At 37.7% G+C, this 15,504-nt stretch overlaps 1 protein-coding gene across 12 annotated transcripts in view; it reads left to right on the forward strand.

Moving 5' to 3' along the window:
• The window catches only part of LOC118742725 (mucin-5AC), an 80,549-nt gene that overhangs the window by 63,853 nt on the left and 1,192 nt on the right, over positions 1-15,504 (forward strand). For 4 of the 12 annotated variants that reach the window (XM_036475010.1, XM_036475011.1, XM_036475012.1 and 1 more), the window contains 6 exons: positions 10,916-13,531; positions 13,592-13,755; positions 13,813-13,935; positions 14,005-14,688; positions 14,803-15,005; positions 15,063-15,204. In XM_036475010.1, the coding sequence (XP_036330903.1) occupies positions 10,916-13,531; positions 13,592-13,755; positions 13,813-13,935; positions 14,005-14,688; positions 14,803-15,005; positions 15,063-15,204 (3,932 nt within the window). The remainder of the gene's footprint in view (positions 1-10,915; positions 13,532-13,591; positions 13,756-13,812; positions 13,936-14,004; positions 14,689-14,802; positions 15,006-15,062; positions 15,205-15,504) is intronic. The other 8 variants (XM_036475021.1, XM_036475022.1, XM_036475015.1 and 5 more) reach the window with 8 other exon arrangements.

The raw sequence follows: 15,504 nt of genomic DNA on the forward strand, positions 1-15,504 counted from the left end.
CGCTGTCTTCGGCTATGCCGAAGGCTTCATACCTTTCATGAACATCTGCAAATTTTACTTTGACAGATTACTGCTTTTGAATACATCTGCATACATCGATAGAGGAGTTACATACTTATATAAAAAATCGCATCTAAACAATCAGAGGTATGGAAGATATACTATATATGACACCAATCTAAGTGATTTTCACCGCTATGTGATCGGTATGTAAACCCGTAACACAATTTATTGGGTTTAGTTTCGTACATAAAGGAGATATATGGCAAAAACTGGTATCTTAACAATCAGTGCTATAGGAGATAAAGCTTATACAGCATAGATTTTGACGATTTTCTCAGTAGACTTTGTATTATTATTTATAAAATATCTTACGAAATTTATCGGTTTTAGCTGTTCAAATAAAGAAGTTTTACAGTAAAATCCCATATCTGAACAATCAGATGTTTGGAAGATATATGTTGTAGTCATCCGATCCTTGTTATTTTCACTGTAAGTATTCTGTTAATAATGAGTGAAAATGGTGCGAAACTTCATGTTCCTAGCTGCATAAATGGAGGAGTTATGATAAAAGACCTCATATCTGAACAATCAGTTGTATGGGGGCTGCAGGTTATAGTGACCCGATCTTTATTATTTTCGAGGTAAGTCTTCTGTTGATAATGAGTGAAAACAGCGCGAAATTTCATGGTCCTAGCTACATAAATGGATGAATTATAACGAAAAATCTCATATCTGAACAATCAGTTGTATGGGAGCTATAGGTTATAGTTACCCGATCTTTTTAATTTTCACTGTAAGTTTTCTGTAGATAATTATTGAAAACAGTGCGGAATTTCATGTTCCTAGCTATATAAATGGAGGAGTTATAACGCAAAATTTTATATCTGAACAATCCGTTGTATGGGAGCTATAGGTTATAGTGACCCGATCTTTGTAATTTTCACTATAAGTATTCTGTTGATAATGGGTGAAAGTGCTGCGAAATTTCTTGTTCTTAACTACATAAATGGAGAAGTTATAATGAAAAATCTCATATCTGAACAATCAGTTGTATGGGAGCTATATGTTATAGTGGTCCGATTCTTCCGGTTCCGACAAATGATTAATACATTATAAAAATACACCCACCTACCAAATTTCATCCGGATATCTCGAAAACTGAGAGACTAGATTGCATACAAACAGACAGACAGACGGACAGACGGACAGACGGACAGACGGACAGACGGACAGACGGACAGACGGACATGGCTAAATCAACTCAGCTCGACGTTCTGATCATATAAGTATACATTTTCATGGGTCTATCTCTTTTTGTTCTGGTACTTACAAACATCGGACCAAAGTTATAATACCATTTCATGCTCATGAAAGGTATAAAAATGCTAGTGAACAGGTTCGGTATAAAAAGACTTCGTCTTGCAAATTTTCTAGGGGCCTGTTCTCAGTGCGCTATGCTTTCTTTCTTTCTCTGGTGTTTAATTCTCTCTCTAAGATATACGCCCACGCCTATACTGATGAGGTGATTTGCCTTATTATAGACTCAGTGGTGTTCAGGAAAGCACAAAGAACACTAAATATTTTTGACACTTAGCATTGGCATAGTGAGAATGGGCTGTTCACTAACCCAGCCAATATTAGCATTGTGCTCTTCACTAGAAGAAGAAGATTTGATGACATTTCTTCCATACACTTAAAAACTTACGTCTGGTGGCAAATGCTGGTAATGTAGTCTGAGATTCAGGATATGGATGTACATCATGCTATGGAGTGATAGCTTAGGTTTCACGGTGAGACAACCACTCATCAAAGTTTCAACGTTCGGGAGGATATGAATCTGGGTAGGAACTATCACAATCAGCCGTATTTAGTGTCCAGATTTTAGGCCACATACACAAAGAAATGGAGGGAAAAGAGATAGCGGATAGACTATCCAGAAATACGACGACTACTAATCCCTTTAGACCTAAACATTTTCAATCGAAGAAGTGCTTACTTGTGGAATTAAGTCTAAAGATATTCCAATTGCTAATTAATCTACCAAAAGAGGCATGGAGAATCATCAAAGTTATTTTCCCAGCCCGCCGCAGACTGACATGCCATCTCCACCAGCTAGGAATTTGGTCAAATTTTCCCTTTTGCTATACCGAGATAGAATAGATATCTCCTGGAGATATGAAAATATTGTAAGCTAAATGTGGCTACAGTCGTACACTTGTTGAAAAATTACTTTGGAAAATCTTAACCCACCTACCACAATATGTAGCGGTAAATCAAGTGGGTATTGTAGTAACCAATGTAAATATTACAAACATTGTAAACTTGTTAAGCGGAAAAAAGAAAGTAAAAGTTGTTACGGTTTTTTTTTCTTCTACTTTTTGACATAACTTACATCCATTTCATCTAACTAAACACACAGTTTTCAAACACTTTTACCTTCGTTGAAATGAGTGCAAAACATGCTATATACAACGATTAGACCACATACATAGTTAAATATATGTGCACACATGCCATATTTAGTAGTTTACTGGTTTGCTTATACTCGTAGTATCAAACATTAGTCGGTGAACATTTGTCACACTGATCGCCTTTCTTCGAATATTTATCGATGCTGCTTGTGATTTTGTGAAAGTGTTTACCTTTTTTAAACATGATTAAAATATTTTGGTTTTAATGTAACATTGTGTCTTTTTGTTGCTCGCATTCATCAGTCTTCGTTTTCGACTTATTCAAATGGAAATTCAGCTCTGAAAGGCAGTGCCGCTGCAATCAACATTGACATACTCTTGCATATGTACACTGGCGGTCAAAAGTGGATGAAAACGAAAAATGTGCAAAACGCCGCGACGTCAAGAAAAAATTATTAAAAAACAATGCGATTTTTTAGCCGTTCAAAACTTGCACTTATTTTGCTTAAGCCTGTTAACTGCATACCCAAAAATTTAGAAAAAATCTGGTTAAAAAGCACGAAATTTTGATAAAAATTTGTGAAATTTTTTCAAATTCTGTATAAAGTTTCAAAGTGTGATTTGTATTGAAAATAACAAAAAAAAAATTGGATTGAAAAGCATTGTAAATATTAAAAACAAAACACCATTCATCCCCTTTTGACCGCCAGTGTATGTATGTATGTGTCTATAATTTTTTGTAAACATGCTTTTTATAACTAGTTACATATCGTGTGGAATAAATGTTATTTGAATTAAAAAACTAAATACTTGCATTTCTTAAACATTGCACTTCGCGTCATTTGATAACCATTTGTGGCTATAATTTACTTTTACTTTTTTCTACGCTTCAATAAGTTTAATTTTGCCGGCGGTTGAGCAACTCTCTTACATGTAGTTGGTTGACAATACTTGAATATATGTATATTGGACATCTGAAGTAAATACATATTGCATAAAATAAGTAAAAGTGGTGAAAATGATTATGTACTAGTGCGGCATAAACTCATCCAATACATATTTGTATATACATTCATATTTATTTTGACTGAAAAGCTCTTTCCAAGAGCAAATTTTTTTTACTTTAGTAAAGAATAATGATTTTTGCCAGAACGTCTATACATCCATCGAAGTAGTTGTCACTTTTTTACTATTATTACAAAAAATGCGGTTTATATTACACAAAGATAGGAGTATTTCATTCATTTTCAAAATTGAATTGAATTTTTTATAAATATTCCTTATTTTCCATTTCATTGTTCCCATAGCGACAGACCTTCGCAATTGAAGTTAGAGTTAAAAAAAAAACCAAATCGTTTTTATGTTATTGTTCGACGAATAGCAATGGGAAATAGTCAAGAATCCAAGGATAATCGTAACAGTAGCAATCCTTTTTAAAGCTTTAAGCGTGGTAGTAAGATCCCAAGAAGTGTCAGAAATCCATATAAAAGAACCCAAGAAATACTCCAGAAAAATTTGTTAAGCCGAATTTTCTTAACCCTTTCGCGGACATACAATTTTTTGAAAATGTTCTCAGAACGGCACTCGTGATATTTGGAGTTCTAGACTAGATAGAAAATGAGATTTCTGACCTTGCTTCCGAAACTTGTACGACAGTCAAATTAGTATTTTGATTGATCATCTAAAAAAATCCAGATAAATAAGAAATATCGCACAAATATATACATAGATACATACATATATTGTAGTTGATTGTTGAAATTGCGTTTACATCAAGTACATCAAACACGTTTTTAGAAATTCTGACCATCCGCTCGCCTTCCCCACATTTTGACTTCCGATTCAAACGCTTTTACGAAATAATTTAGAACACTTTTATAAAATTTATAAGGCATTTTTCTAGTCTGCGTGCAATTGATGTCACTGTGTGCGTGCAGTTGAATGAAGCTTTCACTGCCTTCTCAAGCAGAGAGTGTACGTATTCGCGAACACGAGGCAAATACGCCCGCCAGGCGGACGCTGTCCATTGCTGATCTATACCTACATGCTTCCGAAAGATACTTTTTGATAACTATCTTAAAATCAAATAGGTTATAAAATTAAAAGCCCTACCACCCCCTTCCCTATGTAAAATCCCAAATCAGGCACATAAACACATCATGCATTTTATTAATCTTTTTGTACAAAATATCTACTGACGGGGCCCCACCATTTATCATAAAAGTTTTCAAATTCATTTCTATATTACAATTTATTTTGTCGCATTCAAAGTATCTATGCTCATTTAGATAGTTTTAATATGGTCCCTGCTTCGTTCGCTGAGTTTTGTTTTATGGTTTCGGTTCAACTTTTCTTCACCATTTCGATCCTACTTGCTTTCATGGTACTGTTTTCGAGCATGTTCACCTCTTGAAACAATTGTTATCATCAGGGAATGGATTTTTATGACCTAAAAACCTATAAAAACGGCAAAATATAATAACGAAATAGGCTGGAAAAGGCACTAGAATACGCAAAAAAGGCACTAAAAGAGACAAAACCCGGAAAATAATCAAAAAATACACTTAGTCTAGAAAAGTTTATTTTACATGTGCAAAGATAAAAACTATGAACTAGCTTCATTATATGAAAAACTTGTACTTTAAATCTTTAACTATTTTCTCGTTTCGAGTTTTTAACTCACAAAACTTTAATCTCTATAGTTGTAATAACATTGAACCACAAGATGCAGTTTGAACTTTTCTGGCAGCATTTACATTCGATTTTCGCGAAGAAAAGCCTTGAATATACTAAACGTGCGCTTGACGTGGATTGATACAAGTGGCGCCCAATTTGAATATGGAACGTTTTAAACTTTCATATTATCAGGAATAAGGCCTTGTTCCTTGCCTTTCACAATTAAAAATAGAAAAGGCAAGGAAAAGCAAATATCTTAAAAAAGGCAAAAAAGGCAACATCAAATTAATATATATGGAATTAGGGAAAGCTAAATCGTGTAAATTCTTAATCTAATATACTCCATCTCTTTAGCATAATTCTAAAAATGATTGATTTGGCTTCTGGTACTCTAATACAGACCCCCCACTTTAATTTTTCTTTAATATCTATAATGTACAGACATCGATCGACCTGTTACAATTGTATTATATGTATAGAAGATAAGCACGTTGCGAGGAGCATAAAAAAAATGTCGATGAAATTTAAACATTTTTTTTCGTGTTCAAAACTATCGTATCTTTTAATTTTTAACCAAAAATACACACCCACAAAATTTCATTGAAATCGGTAAAGCGGTTTCGGAGATTAGCGTAAACGAACACAGTGACACGGGATTTTTATATATTAAGATAACACAAAAAATTTTGGTTTTAAGTAAGCTGTTGACTTTGGCTTGAAAAGCATCATCAACATATTTTCTACCATCTCTAATTCTAATATTAATTTTTTTACTTTTTCTTTGTATTATCTCTCATTTATTGAATTGAAAAGAAATTCTCGCGATTCAGCCTAATCGGACCATTCTCTATTTCAGTCTCTGAAGAAATAGCTACGTGGTAAGAGATTGAGATTTGAGTCGAATCAAGAGCTCACCACTGGAATAAATGGTTTTTATGACCTTTTGAGTATAAATGTAGCTCTTATGCATGAAAAGAGACTATAGAAAACATACAGATTTAAAGAGTCACTGACTTATCAAACTGCTTTCGTATCATATATTTTGCACTCAGACAGTTTCTCAGTCCGTAGTCTGAAATTGTGAAGTTACTTCAAAGATCCTCAGTGCAATATAATAGGGTAATTGTCTCTAGATGCACTCAATTCGATTTCCTCATGTTTGGGAAGTACCATGAGAAAGTGTAGGTCTTTCTACACCTTTTCAAGTTCGTAAATTGAAATGAGATTGTGTTAATTGAAATTGAGCAGTGTAAGTTCAAAATGAGAAAGTACAAATGTTGAATACATTTTGAGTACAAATCCAAATGAGAAAGCGTAAAATTGAATTGGGAATTTATAACTTGATATTGAGAGATGTAAATTCATATTGAGAATGTGAAAATTCAAAATAAGAAAGAGTAAATTCAAAATGAGAAAAAATAGATTCAAAATGAGATAATATAAATTTTAAATGAGATTTTGTAGGGTACTGAAAATCAAATTTTATTAAAAACAACATTTATCAACTTAAGTAAAGAAAGATGTGACCAAGGAACATTACACCCCAACATGCATATTATTTAATGCAAGTACGTCTGTATGAAAATTAGTTGAGTGCTGTACAGCCCTTGCGAAATCTCCTCCAGTTATTGTTATTTTCCCGTTATCTATAACTATTTCCAAATACTGTAATCTTTGTTCGCAAAGTCCGGAGGGATGAACATTTGGCACACGCAGATTCGCTTTTACTTCCATTTATCTTTAGCCCAAATGTTTTCTATTCGATTTAACGTTGGGGAATAAGGACCTAGAAACAAAACTGTGACTTCTCCTCCCGAATTGTCTGCCACTTTCCTTTCTATCGAAGAGTGACATTGGGCATTGTCGCAGACCATTACCAAATCCCGCACATTATTCCCTATGTTTTGCCAACGTTCAATGAGTCTTCCTACCCAGTTCCCCCCCCATCCCCACGCTTCGGTCGTGAGTGAACCCCTTCTACGCTCCATGAGCAAAACACCAGTGGTTGTTACTGAAAGAAAAACCTAATTTCTTCTGTTTGATATTTTACATTATCATCTTGAATTTCCTTTTTCTCATTTTGAATTTACTTCTTCTTATATTTTCCCATTATAATCTCAAATTTTCTCATTTTGAACTTAAAAAGCTGTAGTAACTTTGCCTTTTGTTAAGGTAAATTTTAGATGTTAGAGCACTTTATGATCTTGTGATCTTAAACACATATTTACTTAGATAACACCTAAAAATTACATAAATTGATTTAGTCGGATCGAAGAATTTGTAAAAAATTGAGAACTACTCTTCCTTAATATTGCACCTTATAGGCTTATAACTTTAAGAGCTGTCAAACAAAGTTTTGCGCAGGAATGCGGCCTCAGGTTTTTTATACCGTTTTTATCTACACTATAAATAGATAGGTTTAACGTTTTAAAAATTTGTTTCTATTAATTAAAATCTTTACCATTTTTTCGATGTAGACATTTCCACTCTTCCACTTTTGGTGCGCTATTTTTTATGGCAGCAATGTAGTTGTACTTTAGCCAAGGCTTGCTAAGGTTTCAATTTACGTGCGATATAAATAGCTTCTACAAGTAGTTAGAAAGTAAATTCATTCTACGCATTTCACTTACCTATGTACCTGCATCAATTTACACTTTCCTCATAGCGAAATCTTTACACTTGCCTGGTCTGCAACAAGATTAGCTTTTTATTGTTATTGCTATTGCTTATTCCTCGCATACTTAAGTTATATGGTTTTGTTTTACAAATTCACTTTGAAGCGATAATGCATACATATAGTATATGTATGTATGTACATATGCAGGCTCACGTTTTTGTACCATCACGCGTGCGCAGATTTTTATTAACACTTTTACTTTATTTTACTTTTTTCTTAGTGTTTCAGGTTCTTTAATTCCAAAGTGTATGCACATGTACATACTTACATATATATTTCCATACCACATTACTCTAGAGCAGTGGCAATAAATAGATGAGCTGCGGTAAACAATTGGGCGTGCACTAAAGCTAAACTTCAAATACATAGGAAGACAAACAGACAGACAGACAGTCAGACATTCAAAGAAGTTGGTAATCTTATTTTCTACGCTAGTTGATATTGCTGCCAGAATCACTAAGCTACCTTGATGCCGCAGATCGGTATCACTGAGAGAGAGAAGCCGTCGTCTTGTTGCCAACAAACACGTACTTACTTACGCACACATATGCATTTACATAGATATGCTTCTGTGTCTGAAACAATGGACAAAATAATGTAGTATGAAATTGTAAATAAGCAAATAAATGAGTACCAATACGAATGATACTGTTCTTTTTTTTATTTTCTTATTCCACATTAAATTTCACTTTAACCCGATATGGAGTTTGTGTACTGATTTAAATTACAATGAAATCTTCAGAGTGTTGCTAAACACATAAATGCGACAATATGTATTAATTTTCATTTTTCATATAACATTCAAGGTAGTGATGGCAACAAGTTACTAACATTGCTAAAAAATGTACTTGATGGCAATGCTTTTTCCTTGAAATACAGTATTGAAAGCCAAAATGTGAGCCGAGTTTTCAAGTTCAAGAGCTTAGAATAAGTCACGAAGGTAATAAAATGCAAGTGTCAGGTTCGTTACTGCAATCTTTTGTTTACAGCTTGGATATGAGTATGGAGTACCTACTTGTATAGTACTTACTTGCTAACGAAATAACTTCAGTAAAATGAAACTGCTTATTTGTGGCCATAGACAAACTAAAGTAGAATATTATATTACATACATGTGCACATTAGGGTGGTCAAAATTTTGTTTTTCCATTGTTTCCATTTTGACTAATTTCATACTACTTTTTAATAAATATACTGTTCGCTATAAATTTTTCCGATTTTGTAAAATAAATAGTTGCAAGAGTTAGAGTTTCTATACAAAATTGAAGTCACCCCGCGCCAACGTTAAGGAACTAGACTGACTGACGGGAGGCCATTTCTCTACACCGCAAGTGTGGCATTATGTCGAAAATTCAGCTTTTATAAAATGATTGCAAAAAATTTTTAAGAAAGCTATCAACTCATAACTGTTAGAACGTGCCACCATCGAATTCGTTGAATTAAACGGATTCAGCGGCTTGTTGAGCAGATATTATTGCAAATACATATCAGTTTTGATTTCATTCGACATTTATGAATAAGAATAGCTTTATTCCGGCTAATTTATCACTAGATTGCGGATTTTTGTGCAAAATACAGAGTCTAGAAATATGTACCACATAGCTATAAACAAAGTGTATAAATTTGTTAACATTTTGTTTATAGTTAAGTGTTACATATTTTTTAAGCTCCGTTTTCGGCATAAAAATCCGAAGTCTATTTATCGCAGGTTTTAAAATATGCCTTTCTCGCGTAAAACTTGGCTTCTCCGACTACTATGTGTCGCAAAGCACGCCGGGCATTTGCTATTTACACATAAATCGTACAAAATTATTATGCTGTTTATTTCAATCAGCTAAGATAGTTTATTCATTATCAATTTAAATGTTTCATTCTGTTTGCTAATTCGAACGCAACATCAGCCTTCTTTACGTTCCAGTGCTCCGGTGGTGAGATCGGCAGCTTTTACCCCAAAGAAAAGTCACATGCTCCTGAAATGGTACGCTTCTTAGTGAACTTAAACCTAGACCAGTTCTTGTGCATCATTATATTCCACATATACAAAAAATAGTGAATTTTACACGATAAATTCGATTAACGGTCGTTTAAAACTGGTTTTAAATTTCATAGATAAGGTCCCTATAACTTTTAGATAATTACATGGAGCTTGTAATGGATTTTTTTGGGTTGAGTTTGGGGACTATTTTCATATTTTTCATTGGGAAGATTAGACGATCATTAGCGTGGGCCGAAAATCCGCTTTTTTAGAATGTTGATTGGTAATAAACAAAAATATGGTTCATTATGTTTTAAAAAATATCTGTGTGAAATTTGGAATTGTTTGGTCAATATCCTAGGCTCGCCCAAGTCCATCAAAGTTCAATATGCTCAAAAAATAAAAATTAATAAATAAATTGCAATAATCTTCTAAAGTATTAGTCCTACATAATTTGGTATATGGACCTTTTTTGTAGTAGAGAATCGAAGTTAGCTAAGAAACAAATTTGTTTATTACTTGAACTTTGTTGGACTTGGGCGAGCCTAGGATAATGACCAAAAATTTTCACATTTCACACAAATATTTTTTAGAGCATAATGGACCATATTTTTGCTATTACCAATCAAAATTCGAAACAAGCGGATTTTCGACCAACTTTTATGAAATCGCCTTGGAGAAGTAGACTAGTTTTCATATAGAGCTACATTTAAATGTAGCTATGCACTCTAATTTGCATTTTAAGTAGCTGTATGCATTTAATTGCCCAGGTTGCCGCTAACAACTCCACTAGTGATTAGCTGTCTAAGTGAAATAAAGTTATTGTTGTCTTCTCCCGCGATTAAATTGTGCTCTTAAAAGCTAAGTATTTTTTTTTTTAACTAACTAGTTTTGCGCAACAATATTTAAAATGTGCCAATTGAAATTGTGTAGAGCTTTATTAGACAAGTATTACAAAAGAGCATACCGTTTTGTGTTTATATGAAAGTAGTTAAAAGTTTGTTTATTATCATTTCATTATACACACTTGTACCAACGTTTTGTAATAATCCATATCTAAGTAGAGACTTCTTACCTACATACCCATGCATATTCTTATTCATTTCGAATTACTGCGATCTTTCACTATTATATTCTAACCAAGGCCATTTTTTTTCTTTTATTCACTTCCAGAGTGCCTGCAGGACGAGTACGCGCATCCCTCCATATCACAGATATCACCGAAATCTATCAGTCCGTTAATGTCTGCCGCTGTGTCTATCTTGCCCATCACATCGAACTTAGTACTCGAGAGCACACTTGCAGATACATCCACAGCTGATAGTACACTGCCGACTGATGATAGCCCGGGTCAAGAAGATAACGAAACACGCCAGCATTTACGTATGGAACGATCTGCACTACCCATATTGAATGACAATTATCCAAAATCAGGCCCAAATGATGTGCACTTTCCTAGCGATGCAGATAAAGAAGCAGGCGCTGGTCGCTACTTTCAGTATAATATTAAACCCACAGGCACCCTCAATGATGCCGCCTCTGAGGCACCTGAACGCACACAACGCGCACGCGCAGGCAAAACATTTAAGCCATCTTTTAGTGGCATTGCGGCCACATCCATGCCAGAAACAGCTGTAGCATCGGAGTCTTTTTTAGCGAAAGGGGACCTGCGACCGCTTATGTCGGGGTCCCCGATCAATCCGACGCGCAGTATTGCTACCTCGACGGCGGCCACTGCCACGGCCTCGCCACATAATCCGCGTCAAAACTCCAACCCTGACATACAAGACATTATAACAGGCATTGTGAAGCTTTTGAATGGCAATGTAAATGTCCATGCAAATACACAGGGACTTCGCCGTCCGTCTGCCAGTCGCATCAATAATCGCGGACCACCACGCATCTCTGATGTACAAACTTTGCCGATCGATTATGATACGCAAAAGAAACCGCTGGGCTCATCCATACGCCCGCCACCGTACACGGGTCCATTTGATCGCCCCGAGCGGCCGTTCATTACAGGTGTACCAATACCGGAACAAATTGTTCCATTGCGTCCAGGTTTTATTAGTCAACGACCACCGTGGCATCGACAAAAACCGCGGCCTCCGATTACTACAGCTATCGGTGGTAGGCGCCCGATTCCACAGTATAAACCATTGCCAACTTCACAATTGGCGCCACCTGCTCCAGAAGAGTCTCCTGCGCCGGCTAAAGCAACACCAGAGACGCCGCCGGCAAATCAGCATTCCGGCGAGACTGAAATTTCTGTGCCACCGGACTACAATGATGCAAATGGGGACACAGCTAAACCAACTGATACAACCTATGATTCTGAGTTTTCGAATGAAGACACAAATTCACAATATATTGAGGTATCCGACCAAGACTCTAACGAAACAGCGGACACAGTTCCTTTGACAGCGGATACTGGCGAAACAGAAGAGGAAGTATCTGCACCTGCCCAAGCATCTCCGCCACCTGTGAAGAAAGAGGACTCTGCCACCAAGAAAAAACCCACAAAGAACAAGTCCACTGATAAAAAGAAACACGCTCAAGACGATTCTTCAACAATAATTGAAACGAGCTCTGTTATCCGCACAGAAATGCAAATGTCTTCCTCATATGTGCCAATGCCAATGGAGAATAGCAGTGGTGTTGATCTCGATCCATCCACAGAAGAGGTAATTTTCATGACGCCAAGCAAGACACCCGCACTGGAAAGCAGCTCTAAAAATGCTGATACAAGTTTGCCTACTCTAATAACTACGCAGAGTTCAATCGTAACGACAGCGCTGCCAGACACCATCACAAATTCGAATGTGCTGAGTCCAACACGTACCACTGAACTGCTGGCTACTATTGCACCCGCTCCATCAGACACCACCCCCACACCACATTCCACTACCACCACCACCACCACCAGAATTTTCACTACCACAACCAATTCCAATTCTGTCACCACACCAGTGGCAAACTCTGCTAACACCACCCCAACGCCATTACCACAACCACCAAGTGACTACCAACCGCGTCCAGGCATTGTACTTGATGACCCTGAATTCAAACCAGGTGGACGTCCCCGACCCCAACGACCCCAACAATCCCGTCCCATAGATTCGCAACACCAACCATCAGTTCACATTCAACCTACTCGACAACATTTGCCGCCTGGTTATGGCGAAATTTTCGATGTTACGCTGTCGGCGATTCAAGGACCTGGGTCGGTAGGTGGTTCACAGCAAACAATCAACATCAAACCCTACGGCTCCTATGGCAGCAGTGGTGGTCATCAAGCCGACATAATAGTGTCTGCAGCAGGTGATGATGGTTTTGTTTCAATCGATGGTAAGCGTACTTACATCAATCTCTTTGGTGATCCAACAGATGCGCCCGTTGGAGTAGCCACCACGCCAGCAACGGCCATACCACAATTACCCGGTATCGGCGGGACAACAAGCGGCGGAACTGGTGGTGGTAGCGGCATTGGTAGCAGTGGAAATGGTGGTAGTAGCGCAGTCACACAGAACAATCGACCCAGCCTGGGGCCTGGATACGGCATACCTGAGACGGAAGTTGTAGATTTAGAAACGACGAAGTCAAATAGTGTGAAAACACAATCCCCCACAACCAATGCTGGACCAACGAGACCACACTATCGCACACGTCCGACACAGCCGCCGGTGCGAATAGACACTTGCATTGTGGGCGACGACTCGACATGTGACCAAGCGCAACACGAGCGCTGCAAGACAGAGAATGGTGTCTCGAGTTGCCACTGTCGACCGGGTAAGTTGTTTTTGGGTAAGAGTGTTGGTCACCTTCATTCATGGAAGCATTGTTTTTTAGGCTACTCACGTCGCAAACATCGGGAACCTTGCCGAAAAGTCATCTCTTTCTACCTGGGCATGCGTGTGGATCGTATTTATGAGCATCGCATTGTGTGGGATAATAAGTTGTTGGATAAACATAGCGAACCTTATGGACAGCTGAGCTATGAGTCAATACGCGCGGTGAGTAAAATGTTTAAAATACTCATAGTAAATTTATGCTATTCTGCATTTATATAGATCGACTCCGCCATGTCGATGACCCCCTATTCGGATGAGTTCTTGGATGCGCGCGTGAACAATATTTACCGCGGTGATCCAAATCTGGGTGGCAGTGGCGTGTTTGTCAACATGACGATCAAAGTACGCAAATAAATAGTGATGAGCTTTCATTGGCATTCAGCAACTAATATTTTACTCAATCTTTTCCAGCTTGACGAAAGTGTTGAAACACTTCGACCCAACTTGCGCGCTGATGTACAAAAACACTTGCTCGGCGTACTCCACCGACGCAACAATAACATCGGCAACTCTGTACTTTATGTTGCGTCACCGGAAGGCGCCATCACTGCTTTGCACGATCTGGACGAATGTCAGTCACGCGAGTTAAATGATTGCCACGCTAGCGCCACCTGCTCCAATTCGTGGGGTACTTTCCGCTGCGTCTGCGAGACGGGACTCCGTGATCCGTGGGCCGATCAACCACAGCGCGCCGGTCGCGACTGTCAATCGTGTCCGGACTCGTACTGTAACAATCGCGGCACTTGCAGTTACAACGAAGAAGGCAATCAAGTTTGCGCTTGTGATTCCAGCCACTATGGTGGTCAATGCGAGATCGATGGCGAAGTGCTGGGTGTGGCAATTGGTGCCTCCTTAGCAGCTGTTGTTATCATCGTACTAACATTGGTCTGTCTAATAATGTGGTCGCGTCGTTGGCAGCGTGAACAGAAAAACGCTATAGGTTCACCAGTCTTTGGATATATGAATACGGCGCCGATGAAATCGGCAGGCCTACCAGGGCAACCGGGCTACCAAGTGACATTGGAAGATCGCATGCGCTGGGCGCAAATCGCAGATGTAATGGCACAAACAAACCATTACGGGGTAAGTCCGATTGTGAGTATAACGAAGAGAAGTTACAGAGTCAAAAATGAGGGTAAAAGTAACTCTGTAATAGCACACTTTATATGCACGTCTTAAACGCATTTTAAGTCAAACATTTTCTAACAGGCCGAACCAGTCGGACCCACACGCCCATCTTCAGCAATGTTCGCTTATCCAAATCTACAGGCAATGGGCATAGGCGCAATGGGCGGAATGTCCATGCAGAGCACCATGCAGATGCATCAGTCGGGCAGCATGGCACCACCGGTTCCTCTGCCACGGTATGAGTGCGTATACCCCTCAGACAATTCCTCAAATACAAATAAAAAGTTGTTCCTCTTCTATTCCAATGCCAATACGCTTATAACCATTATGTTCTTTTCCAGAAGGCTTGGGTTGAGTTCGCGCTCAAATGGAATGCGAACGCTGGAGAACTCTAGCTCGAGTGAAGAGGAGGATCGAACCGATCTGCTCGGGCGAAATTTTCAAGTACCACGACCAAAGAGTAGAAGCAATGGCAGCATAGCGGTAAGTTTAAAAGACAAGAGGTAGATTACATGAAATGTAATTCATATGTCAATAAATAATTTGTTTATCACAATTGCGAGAAAATGTTATTGGGATACCGTTAAATGCGTAAAGGTTCTAAGAATCCAAAAATCGGCAATCTTCATCTTAAAAACTTTGAAAGTTTTTGATTTTTTAAAGTGTTTGAGGTATCTGAAGTGAGATGTCTTTGCGCTCGGTTGGGTGTAATTGCGACAAAGAAAAATCGATCGTAATGAAGATGAAGATGAAGATGAAGATGAAGATGAAGATGAAGATGAA

The sequence above is a fragment of the Rhagoletis pomonella genome, unplaced genomic scaffold, assembly GCF_013731165.1.
Source record: "Rhagoletis pomonella isolate Grant_MI unplaced genomic scaffold, Rhpom_1.0 Rhpom_scaffold_00007, whole genome shotgun sequence".
Taxonomy (NCBI): Eukaryota; Metazoa; Arthropoda; class Insecta; order Diptera; family Tephritidae; genus Rhagoletis; species Rhagoletis pomonella.